General features: G+C 45.1%; 1 protein-coding gene across 1 annotated transcript in view; it reads right to left on the bottom strand.

Moving 5' to 3' along the window:
- LOC115461883 (WD repeat-containing protein 41-like) overlaps positions 1-23,193 on the bottom strand; it is a gene marked incomplete at its 5' end in the record, with an annotated part of 110,182 nt that overhangs the window by 77,307 nt on the left and 9,682 nt on the right. The window contains 2 exons of the mRNA XM_030191943.1: positions 15,862-15,993; positions 22,853-22,901. Of these exons, the coding sequence (XP_030047803.1) occupies positions 15,862-15,993; positions 22,853-22,901 (181 nt within the window). The remainder of the gene's footprint in view (positions 1-15,861; positions 15,994-22,852; positions 22,902-23,193) is intronic.

The raw sequence follows: 23,193 nt of genomic DNA, 5'->3' as shown, positions 1-23,193 counted from the left end.
GAATTCGTTGCCAGAGAATGTGGTAAAGGCGGTTAGCTTAGCAGAGTTTAAAAAAGGTTTGGCTTCCTAAAGGAAAAGTCCATAGACCATTATTAAATGGACTTGGGGGAAATCCACTATTTCTGGGATAAGCGGTATAAAATGTTTTGTATATTTTTGGGATCTTGCCGGGTATAGAAATGATAAGTAGTAGTAGTAGTAGTACTAGTAGTAGTAGTAGTAGTATTTGTGACCTGGATTGGCCACTGTTGGAAACAGGATGCTGGGCTCGATGGACCTTTGGTCTTTCCCAGTATGGCAATACTTATTGTACTTATGATCGGATTTCACCTGGGCGGTTAGAGCCGACATTCAGCAGAACTGCCCAGGTTAAGTGCTACTGAATATTTATTGATAGACAGTTCAGTGGGGTTTAACAGGCAGGAAACCCCAGGAAAGACTATGAGGTAACCCATACAATACAATGTGAGGTGGAATTGAACATGAGGAAGAGTACAGGACATATAAAAAACTACGTGCAGGGAGATATATAAATAATTATGAAAGAACATCGTGGACTTTGTAAAAGGATATTCTATAAAGGTAATGAATGAAATGAATAAAAATTATGAATTAAAAAAATGTATCTATCCAAAAGATAAAAATGTGATGTCCTAATGAATGTGGTCAACAAAATAAATTTGTAAACTGGTTATGAAATAATGTAAACAGTTTATTATAAAGGCTAGACAAAGGAATAGTTTAAAAAAATAATAAAAATAGAATGAAATGGTCTATGTTATAACCTCAGATATATATGGAGAGACTGCTGCATGAAGAGTAAATGTATAATGGAGGACTGTAAAGTATATGTGTTAGGGAAAAGTAACTATTAATTATACATGAAACATTTGATTGGCTATTAATTATACATGGGACATTTGGTTGATGACTAATCTGGAAGCAACATACATTATATTTATTATAGCATAAATAATGTCTAAGGTAATGGTAAGTAAAAATAAAACAATAGCCAAAATGGTTAATGATAAATAAAAAGTTAGAAATAAAAAAATAAAAAATAATGCTACAACTGGTAACCATAAACATGTATCAAAAAATGAGCAATGCATCCCATATAAAATAACAGAAATAAATAATGACATATAATGAGTAGAAATAATGTTGCAAATGGTACATAAAATCATGATAGGTAATGAATAAATAAATAATGTGCGAGTAGTAACTGAAGACGTATCAAATCTTAAAGAACACTATAAAAATGGAATACAATGTTATATATATATATATATATATATATATATATATATATATATAAAACATTATAAAATACAATTTATCAAAAACAAGGAATTAATCAAAAAATAATAATGAAATAAATATAACACATAAATACACACATTTTGTATATACATTTTAAGAATAATTTACACAATCTATATGTACTATGATTTAATTTGGTTGATGTATAATTTTTAATTGTATTTTGTATGTGTAATTTATAATTTTCTATTTATACACATATATTGGTTGATTTAGTCTTACTTTATAACGTTTAAAAAAATCTTTTTATAATGAAATGCTGGATATATTTTAACATGGTTTTATATAGGGTATGAATGATACACCATAATGCAATCTATATAATTTATGTGTATTATATTTATTTTCATTATTATTATTTTTTGATTAATTCCTTGTTTTTGATAAATTGTATTTTATCATGTTTTATATATATATATATATATATACACACACACACATATACATATATGTGTGGAACATTGTATTCCATTTTTATAGTATCATTTTATTATCTTTTTATTATCATGTTTATTATCATGGTGTGTTATTGTGCCATCAGCCGAGTCTTTGATGATCATTATTTGTTTTTTATTTTATATTGATTTTATTATTGTTTAATATTGTTTAATTTTATTTATCTGTAGCCCCTGATGCAGCCCTGTTGGGCGAAACATGGCCTGTGTCGGGCATTTTTTAGATGATATTCTATTAATAAAGTTTGTTCTTGCCACTGATTTACTTTGTTGGTTTCCATCTTCTTTGTCATACTGTTCATTTTTTCTGGCCAATACATTATACTATATATATTTTCTGTCGTTCCATCTGCATTGTCTATTTTTTATTTATCATTTTTTCCTGAAAATTTATTATTTAATTATTCATTGATCTACTTGTATTTCCCCCACTGTTTTTGAATTTTCCATATTTTTCTATACTTAAATTTATATACACACACCAGCCTATTATGATGCTTTGAGCATTTGTGTTCTTATTTCTCTAGACCACCATAATCCATCATCGCTACTTCTGGACTCTCATTTTTTGTTTAAGCATACAGGTTAGTCCCTTTTCAATTATACTTTCCCGTAACAAATACACAGTTTTTTTATTTTTCTCACCATGATATCCCGTTTCATTAAGGTCAGATTTTATATATATATATATATATATATAGTGAATGATACATACCTGTAGCAGGTGTTCTCCGAGGACAGCAGGCTGATTGTTCTCACGACTGGGTGACGTCCGCGGCAGCCCCCACCAACCGGAAGAAGCTTCGCGGGCGGTCCGCACGCAGGGCACGCCCACCGCGCATGCGCGGCCGTCTTCCCGCCCGTGCGTGACCGTTCCCGCCAGTTGAATGATAAGCAAAAACTATGAAACGCAACTCCAAAGGGGAGGAGGGAGGGTAGGTGAGAACAATCAGCCTGCTGTCCTCGGAGAACACCTGCTACAGGTATGTATCATTCACTTTCTCCGAGGACAAGCAGGCTGCTTGTTCTCACGACTGGGGTATCCCTAGCTCTCAGGCTCACTCAAAACAAGAACCCAGGTCAATTGAACCTCGCAACGGCGAGGATACAACAGAAAATTGACCTACGAAGAACAACTAACTGAGAGTGCAGCCTGACCAGAATAAATGCGGGTCCTGGAGGGTGGAGTTGGATTTACACCCCAAACAGATTCTGCAGCACCGACTGCCCGAACCGACTGTCGCGTCGGGTATCCTGCTCGGAGGCAGTAATGTGATGTGAATGTGTGGACAGATGACCACGTCGCAGCCTTGCAAATCTCTTCAATAGTGGCTGACTTCAAGTGGGCCACTGACGCTGCCATGGCTCTAACACTATGAGCCGTGACATGACCCTCAAGAGCCAGCCCAGCCTGGGCGTAAGTGAAGGAAATGCAATCTGCTAGCCAATTAGAGATGGTGCATTTCCCGACAGCGACCCCTAGCCTGTTAGGGTCGAAAGAAACAAACAATTGGGCGGACTGTCTGTGGGGCTGTGTCCGCTCCAAGTAGAAGGCCAATGCTCTCTTGCAGTCCAATGTGTGCAACTGACGTTCAGCAGGGCGGGTATGCGGCCTGGGGAAGAATGTTGGCAAGACAATTGACTGGTTAAGATGGAACTCCGACACCACCTTCGGCAGGAACTTTGGGTGGGTGCGGAGCACTACTCTGTTGTGATGAAATTTGGTATATGGAGCATGAGCTACCAGGGCTTGAAGCTCACTGACCCTACGAGCTGAAGTAACTGCCACCAAGAAAATGACCTTCCAGGTCAAGTACTTCAGATGGCAGGTATTCAGTGGCTCAAAAGGAGGTTTCATCAGCTGGGTGAGGACGACGTTGAGATCCCATGACATTGCAGGAGGCTTGATAGGGGGCTTTGACAGAAGCAAGCCTCTCATGAATCGAACGACTAAAGGCTCTCCAGAGATGGCTTTACCTTCCACACGATAATGGTAAGCACTAATCGCGCTAAGGTGATTCCTTACTGAGTTGGTCATGAGGCCAGACTCTGATAAGTGCAGAAGGTATTCAAGCAGGTTCTGTGCAGGGCAAGAACGAGGTTCTAGGGCCCTGATGGCGAACCTATGACACGCGTGTCAGTACTGACACGCGTAGCCATTTTCAGTGACACGCGGCCGCATGTGGCCGCATACAGAGAAGCAGCGGAGTTCCTTGCTGACACCCGGGTTCGGATCGCCGATGCGCCCCCCCTCCCCCCCGGTGCAGCGCGACCTCCCCCCCCCCGGCGAAATCACCCGGTGCATGTTTACCCGCTGGGGGTGTGCCGTGTGCGCTCCTATTGGCTCCCTCCCTGCTGCTCCCTCTGCCCCGGCTCCTCACTTCCGGCCGGCGGAGCAGAGAGCAGCGGAATGCCGTGGGGGACGCATCTCTGAGGGCCCTGTGATCACCATTACCAGCAACCATCATCCAATCTACTGTTCTGGGGTGTCGTGGATTTGTAATTGACCACCATTACTGAGATAGGTGAGGGGGAGGCTGGGAGAGGCGAGGGCATGTGCTATGGGTGCCGTTTCCCGCCATTAGAAATAGCGGCAGCCATCTTAATTTACATAAGGTGGTCAGTTAGGCTAGTTAGGGCTAACAGGCTATCTATAATTCTATCTTCTGTCTCTGCCCCCCTGATGGAGAACTCAAAAAATAAAAAACCAAGGTTAAGTAAAGGAAGTGGTAGTAGCAGTAGCCGACCCTTTCAAGAGACATGGACCGAGATGTATGGCATTATAGAAAAAAATGGCAAATCATTTTGCGTTCTATGTACTGAAACTGTAGTAAGCAGAACGTGGAATATAAATAGACATTTTGAAACTTATCATTCCCAGCTCTTGAAAAAAAGTGAGGATGAACGGAAGGAATACATTTCCAGGCAGCTACACTTTTATAAGAGCCAATCTAAGTCCATCCTTAAATTTGTAAAAGGTTCTACAAATTTAACATCTGCAAGTTTGAGCATTGCTCACTCCATAGCTCAGCATGGAAAAGCACTCAGTGAGGGAGAATTTATTAAAGAAACTCTCCTAAGATGTGCACCAGTTCTATTTCACGATATGCAGAATAAAGATGCAATTATTAAGAGAATATCTGAGTTACCAGGAAATTTGGAGTGCCTGGATCCGATTACCAGACACTTTTAGCACCCTGAAAAATATAGCAATGGCTTTACTCACAATTTTTCCCTCTACGTACTTTTGTGAAACCTTATTCTCAGCGTTAAATAATATCAAAACCAACAAAAGAAACAGATTGACAGATGAAGTTAGTAGCGCTTGCTTGGGCTTGAAGTGTACAAAATACCAACCTTCAATTGAAGATTTAGCCAATGAAATTCAGCAACAAAAAAGTCACTAATAGGCAGATTAGTTAAAGAATTCCCCCTCCCCCTCACTTATCTTAGTTCATGGCACCCCACACAAGTTAAATAATATCAAGACCAACAAAAGAAACCGACTGACAGATGAACAAAGAAGTCACTAAGTAGGTAAGTTAAATAATTAGTTTTTGGTTTATTAAATACAGTTTTATATTACAATTATACATTTTTGTTATTTAAACTATAAATATCGTGAAATTATGGTTTTTTTCTCGAAGTGACACACCACCCGAGTTATGCTCGGTTTTTTGGCGAATTTTGACACACCAAGCTCAAAAGGTTGCCCATCACTGTTCTAGGGCCTTGCTCTCACACCAAACGACAAACCTCCTCCACTTGAAAAAGTAACTCTTTTTAGTGGAATCATTCCTAGAGGCAAGCAAGACGCAGGAGACACCCTCCGACAGACCCAACGCAGCGAAGTCTACGCCCTCAACATCCAGGCCGTGAGAGCCAGAGACTGAAGGTTGGGGTGCAGCAACGCTCCGTCGTTCTGCGAAATGAGAGTCGGAAAACACTCCAATCTCCACGGTTCTTCTGAGGACAACTCCAGAAGAAGAGGGAACCAGATCTGATGGGGCCAAAAGGGCGCTATCAGAATCATGGTGCCGCGGTCTTGCTTGAGCTTCAGTAAGGTCTTCCCCACCAAAGGTATGGGAGGATAAGCATACAGGAGGCCGGTCCCCCAATGAAAGAGAAAGGCATCCGACGCTAGCCTGCCGTGTGCCTGAAGTCTGGAACAGAACAGAGGCAGCTTGTGGTTGGTCTGAGAGGCGAAAAGGTCCACCGAGGGGGTGCCCCACTCTCGGAAGATCTTGCGTACCACTCTGGAATGAAGCGACCACTCGTGCGGTTGCATGACTCTGCTCAGTCTGTCGGCCAGACTGTTGTTTACACCTGCCAGGTATGTGGCTTGGAGGAGCATGCCGAACTGGCAAGCCCAACGCCACATCCCGACGGCTTCCTGACACAAGGGGCGAGATCCGGTGCCCACCTGCTTGTTGGTGTAATACATTGCAACCTGATTGTCTGTCCGAATTTGGATAATTTGGCAGGACAGCCGATCTCTGAAAGCCTTCAGTGCGTTCCAGATCGCTCGGAGCTCCAGGAGGTTGATCTGCAGATCCTTTTCCTGGAGGGACCACAGACCCTGGGTGTGAAGCCCATCGACATGAGCTCCCCACCCCAGGCGAGATGCATCCGTCGTCAGCACTTTCGTGGGCTGAGGAATTTGGAATGGACGTCCCAGGGTCAAATTGGTCCGAATGGTCCACCAGAGCAGTGAAGTGCGGCAACTGGTGGAGAGGCGGATGACATCTTCTAGATTCCCGGTGGCTTGGAACCACTGGGAAGCTAGGGTCCATTGAGCAGATCTCATGTGAAGACGAGCCATGGGAGTCACATGGACTGTGGAGGCCATATAACCAGAAGTCTCAACATCTGCCGAGCTGTGACCTGCTGAGACGCTCTGGTCTGCGAAGCCAGGGACAGGAGGTTGTTGGCCCTCGCTTTGGGAAGGAAGGCCTGAGCCGTCTGGGTATTCAGCAGAGCTCCTATAAATTCCAGAGACTGGGTTGGCTGGAGATGGGACTTTGGGTAATTTATCACAAACCCCAGCAGCTCCAGGAGTTGGATAGTGCACTGCATGGACCGGAGGGCTCCTGCCTCCGAGGTGTTCTTGACCAGCCAATCGTCGAGATATGGGAACACGTGCACTCCCAGCTTGCGTAGATACGCCGCTACCACCACGAGGCACTTTGTAAACACCCGTGGGGCAGAGGCGAGCCCAAAGGGCAGCACACAATACTGAAAATGCCGTGCGCCCAGGCGGAATCTGAGATACTGTCTGTGAGCTGGCAGTATCGGGATGTGAGTGTATGCGTCCTTTAAATCCAGGGAACATAGCCAATCGTTTTTCTGAATCATTGGCAGAAGGGTGCCCAAGGAAAGCATCCTGAACTTTTCTTTGACCAGGAATTTGTTCAGGCCTCTCAGGTCTAGGATGGGACGCATCCCCCCTGTTTTCTTTTCCACAAGGAAGTACCTGGAATAGAATCCCTGCCCTTCCTGCCCGGGTGGTACGGGCTCGACCGCATTGGCGCTGAGAAGGGCGGAGAGTTCCTCTGCAAGTACCTGCTTGTGATGGGAGCTGAAGGATTGAGCTCCCGGAGGTTAATTTGGTGGCAGGGAGGCCAAATTCAGGGCGTATCCGCACCGCACTATTTGGAGAACCCACTGGTCGGAGGTTATGAGAGGCCACCTTTGGTGAAAAAATTTTAACCTCCCTCCGACCGGCAGATCGTCCGGTACGGACACTTTGAGGGCGGCTATGTTCCCATGGATCCAGTCAAAAGCCCATCCCCGGCTTTTGCTGTGGAGGCGCAGGGGGCTGCTTAGGCGCACGTTGACGAGAACAGCGTGCTGGGGCTGTCCCTGTGCCTGACGAGGCCTTCGGGCCGGCTGGGTGTACCTACGCTTGGTAAAAGCATAGGGTGCAGCCTGCCGGGCCCGGGAAAAACGTCCACCTGCTGAGGTGGATGCTGAAGGCGCCCGGTGGGAGAGCTTGTCGAGGGCGGTTTCCCGCTGATGCAGTTGGTCCACCAGCTGCTCGACCTTCTCACCAAAAATATTATCCCCCCGGCAAGGGACGTCAGCCAGTCTCTGCTGGGTGCGGTTGTCCAGGTCAGAGGCACGCAGCCATGAGAGCCTGCGCATCACTATACCTTGGGCCGCAGCACGAGATGCTACGTCACAGGTGTCATATATACCCCTGGACAGGAACTTTCTGCACGCCTTCAGCTGCCTGACCACCTGCTGAAAAGGCCTGGACTGCTCCGGCGGGAGCTTGTCAACCAGGTCCGCCAGTTGCTTCACATTGTTCCGCATGTGGATGCTCGTGTAGAGCTGGTAAGACTGGATGCGGGTCACGAGCATGGAAGATTGGTAGGCCTTCCTCCCAAACGAGTCCAGAGTGCGAGACTCCCGCCCCGGGGGCGCCGAGGCGGTATCCCTCGAACTCCGTGCCCTCTTGAGAGCAGAATCCACGACCGCCGAGTCATGAGGCAATTGGGGCCGCATTAACTCTGGGTCCGAGTGGATTCTGTACTGGGACTCTGCTTTCTTGGGGATGATGGGATTAGATAATGGTCTCATCCAGTTCCGAAGCAGTGTCTCTTTGAGGACATTGTGCAACGGTACCGTGGAGGACTCTCTAGGTGGTGATGGATAATCGAGGACCTCGAGCATCTCAGCCCTCGGCTCATCCACAGAGACCACGGGGAAGGGAATGCATATAGACATATCCTTGACAAAGGAGAGGCTCTCAGGAGGCGAGAGCTTTCTCTCTGGTGAAGGCGTGGGGTCGGAGGGAAGGCCCACAGACTCCTCTGAGGAGAAATATCTGGGGTCCTCTTCCTCCCCCCACGAGGCCTCTTCCTCGGTGTCGGACATAAGCTCATGCAGCTGAGTCCTCAACCGGGCCCGGCTCGACGTCGAGGCATCGAGGCCTCGGTGTCGTCAAGCGGTGGACTCCCGCGCCGGCGGGGACGAAGCTCCCTCCATCGACTTCGACGGGGACTCCACCTGCGTGGCGGTCGAGACCGGCGCCACAAGCGGCGTCGGAGTCGAAGGCCTCGGCACCGGGCTAGAGCTCGCCGACGCCACAGTCAACGGCGCCGAGGGCGCAAGCACCCCCGACGCCGGCACAGTCTGGCGCATCAGCCCTTCCAGGATCCCCGGAAGGATGGCTCGGAGGCACTCGTCCAGGCCCGCTGCCGGGAAAGATGGGGGGGGGCCGGTAGAGGCGTCGGTGCCGGAAGCTGCTCGGGTCCAGGAGACTGCACCGAAGTGCTGGGACCCTGACGCGTCGGTACCTCCACTACCGAGGGGGACCTCTCCTCTCGACGCTGACGCTTACTCGGCGTCGACTCCTCTCCGGCGGCCGGATGTATCGATGGCGACCGATGACGGTGCTTCTTTGTTTTCTTGCGATGCCCGTCATCGGCGCTAGGCGGCATGGAGGAGGAGGAGGTCGATCCCCCTCGGTCTCGAGGGACCGGGTCAGACAGGGTTCGGTCCCGAGGGCCATGGGCAGAGGGAGTGACCGGGGCCGATTGCCCACGCGGCCTCTCACCCCTACTGTCACCGGAGGACCGGCGGGCCAACGGGACCTGTGCTCCTGGGGTCGATGCCATTGGTGCCGATTTCGCAGACATCGATACCGGTACCGAAGAACAGGCTGTCGATACCGATGCCGTCGAGGTCGACGTCGAGGGGCCGGCGCAAGTTCCAAGTTTCCCTACTCCTCCCCTTTCCCTACTCCTCCCCTTCCAACGAATCGCAGTCGCCGAGGACGTGCAAATCACCCTGCCCCTTTCGCGCCATCGCCCCGCCCCTTTGACGCTAACACCTTGCCCCCGGTCACCCCCTCTTCCCGCCCCATCACCTTCCCTCCCCCCTGTCACCTCCCCTCCCCTTACACTACTATCCCTGGTGGTCTAGAGGTACCTGTTCGCTCGGGGCAGGAAAGAAAGAGCTCCCGCTTTCCTGCCCGGAGCGCTGCTGCTAGCTGCCCTGATGCATCCTCTATGAGTCGGGCTCTCGTCGTTTCAAAATGGCCGCTGAGAGTTGAAGCAGCCTCGCGAGACTTCAACTCTCGGCGGCCATTTTGAAATGCCGAGAGCCAGACTCGCACAGGATGCAGCAGGGCAGCTAGCAGCAGCGCTACGGCCAGGAAAGAAGGGGCTCTTTCTTTCCTGCCCCGAGCGAACAGGTACCTCTACACCACCAGGGATACTAGCGTAATGGGAGGGGAATGGAGTCCCGTGCCCGCTAGCGCCTGTTTCATCACAGGCAGAAGAGGGCCTTTTTTACTAATATATATATATATATATATACTAGTAAAAAAGGCCCGTTTCTGACACAAATGAAACGGGCGCTAGCAAGGTTTTCCTCGGAGTGTGTGTGTTTGGGAGAGTGTATGTGAGAGTGAGTGTTTGAGAGTCAGAGTGAAAGTGTGAGTCCAATCCATGCTCCTCTGTCACCTGGCCCCTCCATTTTTCCCTATCCAGCATTTCCCCTCTCTGCCTGAGGCCTGCCCTGCAATCCATATCCATCCATGGCCATCTGTCCCCTCCATTCATCCCTATCCAGCAATTCCCCTCTCCCTGAGTCCTGCCCTTCCAATCCATGCTCCTCTTTCACCTGGCCCCTCCATTCATCCCTATCCAGCAATTCCCCTCTCTGCCTGAGGCCTGCCCTGCAATCCATATGCATCCATGCCCATCTGTGCCCTCCATTCATCCCTATCCAGCAATTCCCCTCTCCCTGAGTCCTGCCCTTCCAATCCATGCCCATCCATGCTCATCTGTCACCTGGCCCCCTCCATTTTTCCCTATCCAGCATTTCCCCTCTCTGCCTGAGGCCTGCCCTGCAATCCATATGCATCCATGCCCATCTGTCCCCTCCATTCATCCCTATTCAGCAATTCCCGTCTCCCTGAGTCCTGCCCTTCCAATCCATGCCCATCCATGCTCATCTGTCACCTGGCCCCTCCATTTTTCCCTATCCAGCAATTGCCCTGTCTCCCTGAGGCCTGCCCTGCAATCCATATCCATCCATGCCCATCTGTCCCCTCTATTCATCCCCATCCAGCAATTCCCGTCTCCCTGAGTCCTGCCCTCCCAATCCATATGCATCCATGCCCATCTGTCCCCTCCATTCATCCCTATTCAGCAATTCCCGTCTCCCTGAGTCCTGCCCTTCCAATCCATGCCCATCCATGCTCATCTGTCACCTGGCCCCTCCATTTTTCCCTATCCAGCAATTGCCCTGTCTCCCTGAGGCCTGCCCTGCAATCCATATCCATCCATGCCCATCTGTCCCCTCTATTCATCCCTATCCAGCAATTTCCCTCTCTCCCTGAGTCCTGCCCTCCCAATCCATGCCCATCCATGCTCCTCTGTCCCCTGCCCCCTCCATTCATCCCTTTCCAGCAATTGCCCTCTCTCCCTGAGCCCTGCCCTCCCAATCCATGCCCATCCATGCTCCTCTGTCCCCTGCCGCCTCCATTCATCCTTTTCCAGCAAGTCCCCTGTCTCCCTTCCATGACCCCCCCTTGCATCCATGCTCCTCTCTCTCCCATGTCCCACTCCCAGCCTGGGCCGCCCTCTTCTCCCCCACCCCCCCTTCGCATCCATGGTGTCGTTTCTCCCCTGCCCTCCCGCTCCCATTGTTTTTCTTTTGTGGCCACCCTCTTCGCTCCCCCCAACATGGTTTTTTTTTTTTTCTTGTTTTTAAATGTACCTCCGTGGCGGATCCGGCAGCGAAGCATCAGGGAAGGAGGCGGTGCTCCCGACGTCTAGGTTTCCCTTCGCTGTGTTCCGCCTTCTTTTGACGTCATCCTTGACGTCAGAAGAAGGCGGAACACAGCGAAGGGAAGGCTAGACGTTGAGAGCGCCGCCTCCTTCCCTGACGCTTCGCTGCCGAGCGTTGCGATTGGTTGAGTGTCACTGCTTCGCCCTCGACGTCATCACGTTTGACGCGTGGGCGGGGCAGACACAATGCGATCTCACCCCCTTCACTTTTGGCTAACAGAGGCTTCATTCGAACGTTGGAGGTGCGTTTTATATATATATATATATATATATATATATTATATATCTTTTTAAGTATTTTTCATTTTTGTCCACCAGTCACAAATACACACATACATACGTATGTTTCCCTTGCACACCATTACTATTCATTGTTATCATATTCATTTTTTTCTGTTGATATAATTGCTCAAGTAAAATCTATATCTCTGTGACATATCTATATTTTATCATTTTATAGCAAGTTTGTTCGATAGTTTACCGTATTTGACTCTAGGTTGTCCAATACGGATAACATATGTGTTATGATTTTGTGTTGCATGTATGTTATACATATAAACGAATATAATCATACCTTTTATTATTATTCAAACCCATATGTATTATTATTTTTTGGTTTACATTTTGTTTTTGTCTGAATTTTATTTTTACATATTGTTTTTAATTCATAGACTCCTGATGTAGGCCTTCTGGCCGAAACACAACGTTGTGTCGAGTCAGTTTGTTTTTCCAATAAACTTCATTATATTGAACTACTTCAGTGGTCCTGTCTCTGGAAAGTCTGGTTGTTACTCCCACTCTTCTCTCTTTGTTGTGTTTTACCGTGGGATTGCTTAAGTTCTCCACGTACGTGGATTCTCAGTGCACCTTTTGCTTGGAAAGGGCTTAGAAAGCAACTTCAGTGGCTGGAACATGAGGACAGTGCTGGACAGACTTTTACGGTCTGTGTCCCACAAATGAGAAAACTAATAGACTGGAGTGGGCTTCGACGGCAACTCCAGCAGTTGGAACATAAGGATAGGGCCAGATAGACTTCTATGTCTATGTCCCAGAAACATCAAAGAAACATCATAATCAAGTATATAATATCACACTCGCTGAATTGATAATGAGTGTGACTAACGGACAGACTGGATGGACCGATCAGGTCTTTATTTGCCGTCACTTACTATGTTTGATCTATTCTCACTGTACACTGTCTTCAGTGAAATCCTTCAAAAAGGCGGTAAATAAATCCTAATAAATAAATATGTTACTATTAATCCTTTTTGCTTCCGGGCTGATGTACAGGCATCAACTCTGACACAAGCATGAGCATCAGATGTCACCTGACCTACTGGTGTGTGCATGCGGCTTGCTCTCAACACACAGTGCCAGTGAATCAGAGACAAATCTTACATGTGCGCACCAGAGTGTTCCAAGTTCCAACTTCCGTTCCTTCCTTGCCTGCAGTGCTGTGGCTCAAATCCAGAGAGAGACTGAGAGAGCTGACCAGAATTTTCTTTTATGTACCATTAAATTCTTGCGGGGATGGGTGGGGACGGGTTAAATTCTTGAAGGGACGGGTGGGGATGAGTTACATAAGTATTGCCATACTGGGACAGACCAAAGGTCCATCAAGCCCAGCATCCTGTTACAACAGTGGCCAATCCAGGTCACAAATACCTGGCAAGATCCCAAAAAAGTACAAAACATTTTATATTGCTTATCCCAGAAATAGTGGATTTTCCCCAAGTACATTAAATTCTCATGGGAATGGGTGGGGATGGGTAAGATTTCAGTGGGGACAGAAACATTTCTGTCCCCGTGCAACTCTCTATTATGATACTCTAGATAGAAACTGGATGGTAGGGTGAAGCTACAAACCTTAGTACTAAGAGGTCAGGCTTATATCAGACAAAAGTGAGGATAGCAGTAATAATTTTTTTTAAATAATGAGTGACAGAACATGAGAAGAAAAAGAAAACTGAGGGCTCCTTTTACTAAATGGCAGTAAGCCCAATGTGGGCTTACCACTCGAAGTACCGCTGAGCTACCGCAGCAGCCCAGCAGTACTTCCCGCACCTAGCGCTCCGTCATTTCCTGCGCTACAAAAATATATTTGTTTTGTAGCGTTGGAGCGTACCCGGCAGTAATCACTGCCCGGTTACTGCCGGGTTAACATGGGAGCCCTTACCGCTTTACTTGCCGCATAGCCATTTCCTGCAAGATGAGACTTCCCTTTTACCAGCTGCGGTAAAAGGGGGCCTCAGCGCACACACACACCGACACCAGCACCAGCCCCCTTTTGCCACAGCTTGGTAAAAGGGGCCCTTATATATAGCATAAATTTAGATAAGAAACACCATCTTGAGGTGAGCTGTGATGACATGCATCCCACCAGCACTGTGGAAAGATGAAGACTGAGGTGGTCCTGCACGATAGCAGTATGCAGAAGTGGCACGCATGGGTGATGGAGTAGCTCAAAAACTTCTGGGACTGGACCAGTACAGAGACAAGATGGCGCCGTGAAGAGAACATGGACAAGCAGCTCTCTCTCTCTCCTACCTCCATCTGTTTTTGAAAGCGTGTTTCCTGCCTTAATGCCTAAGAGGAGGGGTAAGCAGCGTGTGGGCCCCGCAACACCTGCAGCACCGAAGGTCAGACCGATGGACCGCTTTACCGCCCTTGGACACTCCTCGGGGCAAGAATCCTCGCTGCTGGAAGCAGCGGTGGGAGGTGACCCGCTCCTCCAGCCTGAGACTGACATCTCGTTTAGCCCCAATTCTCGGAGCCCTCCGCTCATGCCGGCGTTAGACCTGCGATGTGTCTTGGAGGCCCCGTGCGTTGACGCTCAGGGAGTGCTTCCTGCTGTGGGGTCAGGTCATGGTGTAGGAGCGCCGGTTTGTTCCACCCAGGAAGCTGAGGTACGGGCAGGAGTCAGCGTTTTGCTGGACTCCAAAGCTGCAAGGGAGAGACAGTCCTCAGAAGGAATAGAAACAGAATTTGCTTCTCTCAGAATGTCTTAATTGCCTGAGAAACCACAAAAGATCACCCTAGATGTCATTTGGGAAGCTCTTTTGGGACTGGAAACCTCTTTTTCACAAAAACTGCTTTCTGTGAGCCAATACTCTAAGGCTCCCTTAGAAAAAATCTCTAAGTTAGAAACAAAAATAATAACAAATGAAAAAATATTGAAACTAACATTAGTAATATAAGTAATCTTCAACAAGTTCATGCGAGCCTTATTAAAGAAAATAAATTGTTGCAATATAAAATTGAAAATTTGGAAAACCAAAAGAGAGCTAACACTTTACGTTTGATAAATTTTCTCAAAATATCTTCTATTGCTCCTCATTACCTTCAAAAAATATCTATTGGAGATATTGAAGATTCCTGAACAAGCATATCAACCAGTCTCTAAGATATATTATTTGCCACCATATAAAAAGAAAGATACAAATCAACTTACTGTGGAAGGAACCAATGTTTCCTTTGATGTTCTAAATCTTACACAATTGATTGAAGAGGACGAGCTGGGTTCTCAACCAGCAAAATTAATAGTAACATTTGTGTTACAACCTGACCGAGACTGGATATTAAAGCAATTTTTCCAACATAGGGAAGAACTTTTTATGAATCAGATGTTGCTAGAACAACCCAAAAGCGGCGTCAACTTTTTCTTAAACTTCGCCCTAGGATTTTACCAATGGGTGGTTTGTTCTGGCTGAATTTTCCTTGCAAATGTGTACTGAAAGTAAACTCTGTAAAATATGCATTTTATGATCCAGTGCATTTAACCTCTTTCTTAGATTCGAAGGCTGTGGTGACTCCAGTTGCACAATCAGTAATAATATCTTTGTCTACTCCGTAGATAAAAATGTATAGTCTGAGTTTCTCTTCTATTTCCTTTACTTACTAAGTGAAAATTATATTTCCTAAAATTGTACCTTGTTCTCCTTCTTAATTGTGGACTAGAGATCGGAAAGATTATATATTCCTTGTATAACTGAGTAAGATGATGTTAATATTTTCAATCTTCTCGGCGTCTTTTCTTTATCAAGAGTATTCTTGATTAATTTGTGAAAGTATAAAAATAAATTTAAAAAAAACTTCTGGTACTTACTAAGCTGTAAAACCTTTCCCACATGGGCTCAATCAGTGACATAACCCATGCTTTGAGGGCTTACTATCCTGCTTATCCTGGGAAAAAATATCCACTGAAACAAGACAATACTGATATGTTAATTATTACCAAATCACCTGGAAATCTGTTTAGATATTCGAAGACTTAAGGATACAATAACAGTTCTATCAGAAGAAGCTGTCAAGATCAAAGAAGTTGGTTCTCCAGAAGTATCAGATGAAGGAAACACAGTGATTGCTGTAATTTGCTGCGTGTGTCCAAGAAACTCAAACAGTCTTTCCCCTGTCTGGAAAAAAAAAAAAAAAAAAGAAGGAGTATAATAACAGAATAGATGGCAGAAAAAGACCAAAAAATTTGACAAGTTATTCCTGCTCGTGCATTAAATAAGCTTAAATTATCGTGTATGAAACATATAGGCACTCATTTTCAAAGCACATACACTTACAAAGTTACGTGGCAGGGCATTTTCGATATAACGTCCAAGTCCAACTTTGGATGTTTTGCAAAAAACGTCCAAAGTCTTTATAGGAAAGAAGTTCATTTTCAAAAAAAGGTAGGGGGAGGTATGGACATGGGTCCACCTGTCTGCAGTGCACTGCACCCACCACTAGACTACTCCAGAGACCTGCATGCTGTTCTAAGGGACCTGAATATAATATCTGAGGCTGGCATACAGGCTGGCAAGTAATGTTTTAAATCACATTTTTTTGGGGGGTGGGAGGGGGTTAGTGACCACAAGGAGAATAAGGAGAGTTCATCCGCTCATTCTCTCCTGTGGTCATTTAAGGCACCTTTTTGCGCCTTATTCGTTATAAAAGGTCTAACTCAAAATATCTTAGTTTTAGTCCTAGATGGTTTTGTTTTGTTCCATTATGGCTGAAAACTTCTAAGTGTTAGGAACACCCAGATTCAGCCCTTAACACGCCCCTGACACGCTCCCTTGTGATTTGAATGCATTTCTGACGGACTTCATAGAAAAACGTCTACTGGTTGTGTGAGAAAAACGTCCAAATGCAGATTTATTACACATTTCGGACTCTTTTCTCTTTTGAAAATTTGCTCCATAGTAACCTATATAACTCTGTAAGTCTATGTGTTTTAAAAATGAGTCTCATAGTGATGTTAAAAACAACATAATCTAATGTGTCAAGTGCCATTGGTGTGGTGGATCATGATCTTTTGTTAAATTTACTACACCAATTTGGGATGTAGCGTCCTGGGCTTCCTGAAGTCTAGGTATTACAGAGTAAAAATGCTGGGCGCATTATCATCACCTTGGTCTCCAAATTGTAGTGTGCTGCAAGGCTCACTCCAATCTACAATATTATTTAATGTCATGATGGCTCCACTAGGGGTAAGTCAATGGTATTCCATCCTTTTATCTACGTGGATGATACTATTTACATCCCTTTTCGAGGTGACATCCTGAGAATTCTACATAGGATTAAAACTGGCTTTGATTTAATGGAATCCTGGGCCACTGAATTCAGGCTAAAATTAAATCGGGAGAAGACTAAATTTTTGGTAATAACTAATCTGTTTGACCACGATCCCTGCAGCAAGCATATCGACCGATATCCCTCATACATACAGATGTAAAGATACTAGCTAAGATCATGGCAGACCATCTCAGCAGGGTGCTTCCCCAGTTGATTCATGTTGATCAGTCCGGCTTCGTCCCTTGGCGACAGGTGGCTGATAATATCAAATGCACGTTGAATATTATTTGGGAGGCGCAAAGACAGGGGGTCCCTTTCGCTTTGCTAACCACAGATGCTGAAAAAGCTTTTGATAGGGTGGACTGGTCTTACTTATGGGAAGTATTGCATTACATGGGTTTTGGCTCTGAATTTCTACAATGGCTGCAGTGTCTTTATAAGGCACCAGTGGCTCGTATTAAGGTGAATGGGGGCTTTTCCCCCTTGTTCTCTATTCAGCGTGGCACTCGACAGGGCTGCCCGCTCTCCCCTCTTTTATTTGCCTTGTCCATTGAACCCATAGCTCAGAGAATTTGTTCCTTAAAAGATGTTAAAGGGATTCGAGTGGGGGAGACTGAGCATAAAATAGCGCTCTTCATGCATGATGTGTTATTTTATGTGAGAGTCCCCAGGACAACATTGCCTATCATTATTCGGGAGCTTAATCATTTTGGACAGTTATCGGGTTTTAAAGTTAATTAAGTCTGAATTCATGGGAATCACTATTACTGATAGGGAGGTAGATCAGTTGTTAGAGTCTTTTGCTTTTCAAAGGGCTCGGGCAAGCTTCCGGTATTTAGGTATTTGGATACCTCGGGACTTGTTGCAACTTTATACACTGAACTATTTTGCTTCAGGAGTTGCGGAAAGATTTAATTAAGTGGAAGGCTGGATGGCTTTCATGGTGGGGCCAAATACTGGCGGTTAAAATGAATTTGCTATCCAGGCTGTTGTTTGTGTAGAGATATACTGAAGTGGTAAGGGGCTGGACGTCCAAGGTCACTGCTTAGTCTTCAGTGTTCTCTATCTCCACCTGCTGGTAGGTGGATACAACCCACCAGTTCCAGAATTCATCTGCTGCTGAGGCTAAGGAAATTTCAAATTTTGTGTGTGTGTGTGTGGGGGGGGGGGGGGGTAGACCGGCGCGGATATCTAGGAAAGTGATGTGGAGTTCTGTAGAGCAGGGGGGGCAGGGGGATACCCAATCTAGCTTGGTACTACTGGGCTGCCCAATTGATCTCAGAGTGGAATAAGGGAGAGTGATCACCTATAACTGTGCTGGAACAATCATTTGTGAAGGGATATTCCCTAGACGGGCCCTGTGGGCCTCTGTCTCTATTACAGTCTATAAGAAGATGACTCGAAATCCATTTATATTACACTGTCACTATGATGTACACTTAAGCACAGGCTACGGGGGACCCACATCCCTTCTTCCTTTGCCCGGCTTACTCAGGAGCCTGGTTTCCCCTCGGATTCGCGAGGGGCAGCTTTTGCAGCATGGGCCCAACGAGGACTAGTTCGGTTTCAAGATTTCTTAGATGTGGGGGAGTTGAGGTCTTTCGAGGGATTGAGGGAGTCTCATGGGCTACCAGCCTCAGATTTGTATGTGTATTAAACACCAGATAGGATAAAGACAATGTTTCCTGGGTCCATGGACCAATGTTGGAGATGTGGAACTGACAAGGGGACCTTTTTCCATGTTTGGTGGACTTGCTCACTGATACAGAACTTTTGGAAAGAAGTGGTTAAAAATCTATCTAACACTTTGGAGGTTTTGTTCCCTTGTGACCCAAAGTGGTGTCTTTTGGGATGGGGCAATTGCAGAGGATTAAAATGGCAGTATCGCATTAAATGGCTCTGTCTAGCTGCCGCAAAGACAAGTATTGCATCATGCTGGAAGCAGAACAGAGGACCCACAATACATAGCTGGTTGGTAAAATTAAAACTAGTAGCTGAATTGGAGAAGTTGACAGATCGCAGAATTGGACACTATGATCCCACTGCGGAAGAATGGACGCATTTGGACCAGTTATTAAGAATTCTTTAAATGGGGGGGGGGGGGGGGAGGTTATACGAAATAGGGTGGAGGGAGGTAAGAGGGTGGGAGGGAGTTGGGGGAATATGGGAGGGTTATAAAATTGTACATGTGGAATGGTGTGAGTAGAGGAAAGTTTACCTTGAATTTGGGAGATAGTTATTGTTTTGACAGTGTGAAGTCATGTGTTGATCTGTCTCCCTCTTGATAATTCTTGATACGTTTTGTTGTAATTTCCAAAACTGTTCTCAATAAAAATTTAAAATAAAAAAAAAATCCTTTACTGTGCATAAAACTGGCTTTATCAGCTATATGACCGGTCAAGATTACTATCACAATCATTTCTGCCAACCCTCACCCTTCTCCTTTACTGAACTGTAAAAACATATGCATACAATATGCAGACACTGGGCTAGATTTATTAAGTTTCAACTTTCCTCTTTATTTGATATACCTCCCATCAGAATCAATATCAATACACAACTAAACTGTGTTATTATGTTAGTGTGCACCAGTGCTATTAATGCATGTTATTAGTACATAGCATTCAGTAAAATAGTAGTGCATTTTAATAAGTTTAGCCCAATGTACTATATAAACTCAGAGTAAATGTGCTGTTTCTTCATTATTGAAAGCTAGGTCCAGATGTATCAAGCTAGTCAATAACAAGGTGTTGCCCACAAATTCATTCCCAAAGATCCAAGTTTTCAGGCCATTTCTAAGATATCATAGTCAGACTCCATTATCAGTGCATGAGGGAGCTGGAATTGATTTATTTAGGAAAAGAAAAGGTAATTATCTGACCAAGGGAACCAGGGTCTTTTTATTGGTTAAAAATATGAAAATTCAGACCACTAAGTTATTGGCATGTCGGTTTTAAAAACTGCAGGGGGAGGAGAACTTCTTATTAACCCTGATCCTGTTCGAGAGAATTTTGCTAGCCATTAGCAACAATTTTATTCTTTGGAGTTTATAGGGAATTCTGGTGAGGCAGTTAAGTACTTAGAAGAGATTAATTCAGCCTTTCAGAGCAAAAGTGGGCCATATCCACTTTTTGTATTTCTAAGCAGAACGTTACCTTCGTCTTTAGAAAAATCGCAAGATATTTTAAGCACTCATCTTAAGACAAAATTTCAGAAAAAGGAACAAGAAATGCCTGAATTGGTTTTAATATATGTCAGCAATCTAAACACACGTGGATTTCAATTCCACAAGACTTACAACACAAGGACATGGCCCATTCTTGTTCCAAAGACTATGAAGACAGTAACAAGTGCATAAAGTCACTTACCAGATGGCAGAACTGGTTTGGTATGGACTTGGCTTGATTTTTCTTCTAAGTCTTTAAGCCATACAGGTTATTAATCAGTGCACAACCGAAACAATATAAAACGTGGACATGGCCTGCTTTTATTCTGAAGGACTCAATTTGCCTTTGCTATCATTAGAGGAAAGGGAGAGATTTGATCAGGAAATAGTAAATGAGGAAGTTTTGGGGACAACTGGATGGGATGGGGACAAACTGGGATGGCACCTGGCATGAGCTACTGGGGGAAATGTTACAAACTTTTGCCCCAGTGTTAACAGAAACATTAACAATCCTATTTAATTCAATCCTGAAGGAAGAGGCTCTGGGAGAACCTATAATTATTGCTGGTATCTCGATGCTCCCTAAGGAGGGTCAGGACCTGCTGATGTGCGAGTCTTATCATCCCATATCCTTGCTTAACCTGGATGTGAAGTTGATGGCAAAAATGTTGTCCACACGTTTAAATAAGATTCTGTCACTTGAGGACAGGTGACAGAAACAATGTGAGCAAACTGATTAAAGCAGAAAAGAACCCTGCTAGTGTTAAAGGTAGTGTATGCCAAGAAAGCCTTCAGTAGGGTGGAATGGATCTTTATGACAGGCAGCCTACAAAGGATAGGTTTTGGACCTGCCTGTCATAAAGTGTCAAATTCTATTCATGAAGTATGTGTGGGGGGGAGGAAATGGGAGTGCTGGACTTAGCCAGGTATTATCAAGTTGCTCAAGTAATGGCAATTATAGAATGGAGACCCAGAAACAGTGGGTACAGCAAGTCATGCTAACTCATTACCCGATAGAGGCTCTTTATTTGGCTACATGAACAGCATTTATGGAACATGGAGCCAGGCTCCCTTTGCACAGAAGAAACAAAATAGGTATAGGCTTCAATTTGAAAAAGGGTATTGGGCAAGAAAAGGGTGCCTAGCGCCTAAATATGCTATGGTCCTCACTATACTACCTCCACTTTTAGATGGGGAAAATTCAGGAGATGGGGCTATTTACAGTAGACCAAATGCTTGAGGGAGGTGTATTCCAAACATTCAAAGAACTTCAGGACATTTACCACTTACCAAAACGCGATTTTTGGATTTACCTGTAATTGCGCCATGTACTCACTGGATATCTTTATAGAGGGGAGATTATTGAGAAAGTCTCTCCTTAGAGGGGGAGGCAGGGCAATATCCAAGTTGTATAGAGCTCTGGAGGGTGTGAAGGCTCAAAAACTCAAGCATCTAATACAGTGGGAACTTTTGGGGGAGGAGTTGATGTTAAACCAATGGGATTGCATTTTCTATTCTGCTCATAAAAAAATGATTTCTACAAGTCTGGTAGAGAATGGTTTGAAAATGTTATACAGTTGGCATCCTACTTCCAGCAATTCTCCAAAATGTTTACCTCTATATTGGACCACAGCTGGAGAGGATGTGTACAATAGAGAATCATTAAACATGTCTGGTGAGCTTGTCCACTGGCTTAGAAGTAGTGGAGACTGTATACTAATTTGTTATCTGAAATAATTGGGGTGAGTCTTTCTATAAATCTATAGGTGTTCCTGCTCCAAGCACATCTGGAAGACCTCGCCCAATGCCAGCAGCACTTCCCGCAGCCAGTAAAGGCACTGCGAGCTAGCTCAGAGATGGAGAATACCTAACATGCTGGGCTGGAGTGCTCTCTTTAAGAGACTTGGAATGCTCTCTTAGGCTTCCGCGGATGGCATCATGATTGTTGCAGTTGTCTGGGTCTTGCCGCATGTAAGTGGAACCGATGATTCAGCCATCATGTTGTGGCTTTCTTTAAGGTATACCCTTACTTACTCAGAAGCAGCAAGACCCAGACAATTGCAGCAATCAAAACTGTGGAAAGTTTATTTTCTTAGTAAATTTATGGAGGTGAAACATGGCAAATTATAGAACTTCAAGAGTTGGGCTCTCTTTGAGAGATGACTCCAGACAAACTCGCCTAATTCGACGCCTTGATTAGTTGTATTTTCCCTTCCCTTTTCTTGCCATTGTTTCCTGTTGGGATTTGTTTTGCTAACGTGCACTTATTGCTAGGGTATAGGTTGTTTACAATTTGGGGGGGGGGATGAGTGGAGGGACTGGGAGTTAAGATTTTTGAAGGTTATTTGAGTTACTGTTTTGCTGTTATAAGAAAATAATAAAAATAAAGTGAAAACTTTAAAAATGAAGGTCTAGGTAGTGCTGCCATTTTCCAAGCAAGATGTTAATTACTGTCTTGTTTTGGGTTTTTTTTTACCACTTCAGGAAAGATACAGATCTCATAGCTCTTTTAGAAGACAATGGGACATCATTTGTAGTACCTGAACATCCCACAAATACACAATGCCATCATCTCCAGCTGATGCAAACCTAGGGAAAAAAAGAAAAGGAATTTTAAATACATAATTTAAATTTACTGGCCATATCTGGGTACCAACAGCTTTTTCAACCAATCACTATGTAAAAGTATTTGTACTCAATAATTCACAGATAAATTAAATCCATCGTTGTGATCTCAGTATTATTCCTGCATTTCTAGAAATCACTGAAGTGCTTCTTTTTCTACTGTAAAAATTAAAATAGGAATTCAAGTAGCACTGGTCAGCCAGCGGCAGTCAGCATTTATGTAAACACTGACGGATGTCAGCTATATTAGACCCAG

The sequence above is a fragment of the Microcaecilia unicolor genome, chromosome 2 (assembly GCF_901765095.1).
Source record: "Microcaecilia unicolor chromosome 2, aMicUni1.1, whole genome shotgun sequence".
Taxonomy (NCBI): domain Eukaryota; kingdom Metazoa; phylum Chordata; class Amphibia; order Gymnophiona; family Siphonopidae; genus Microcaecilia; species Microcaecilia unicolor.
Note: the sequence above shows the minus strand (reverse complement) of the source record. Positions and strands in the feature narration are given on the sequence as shown.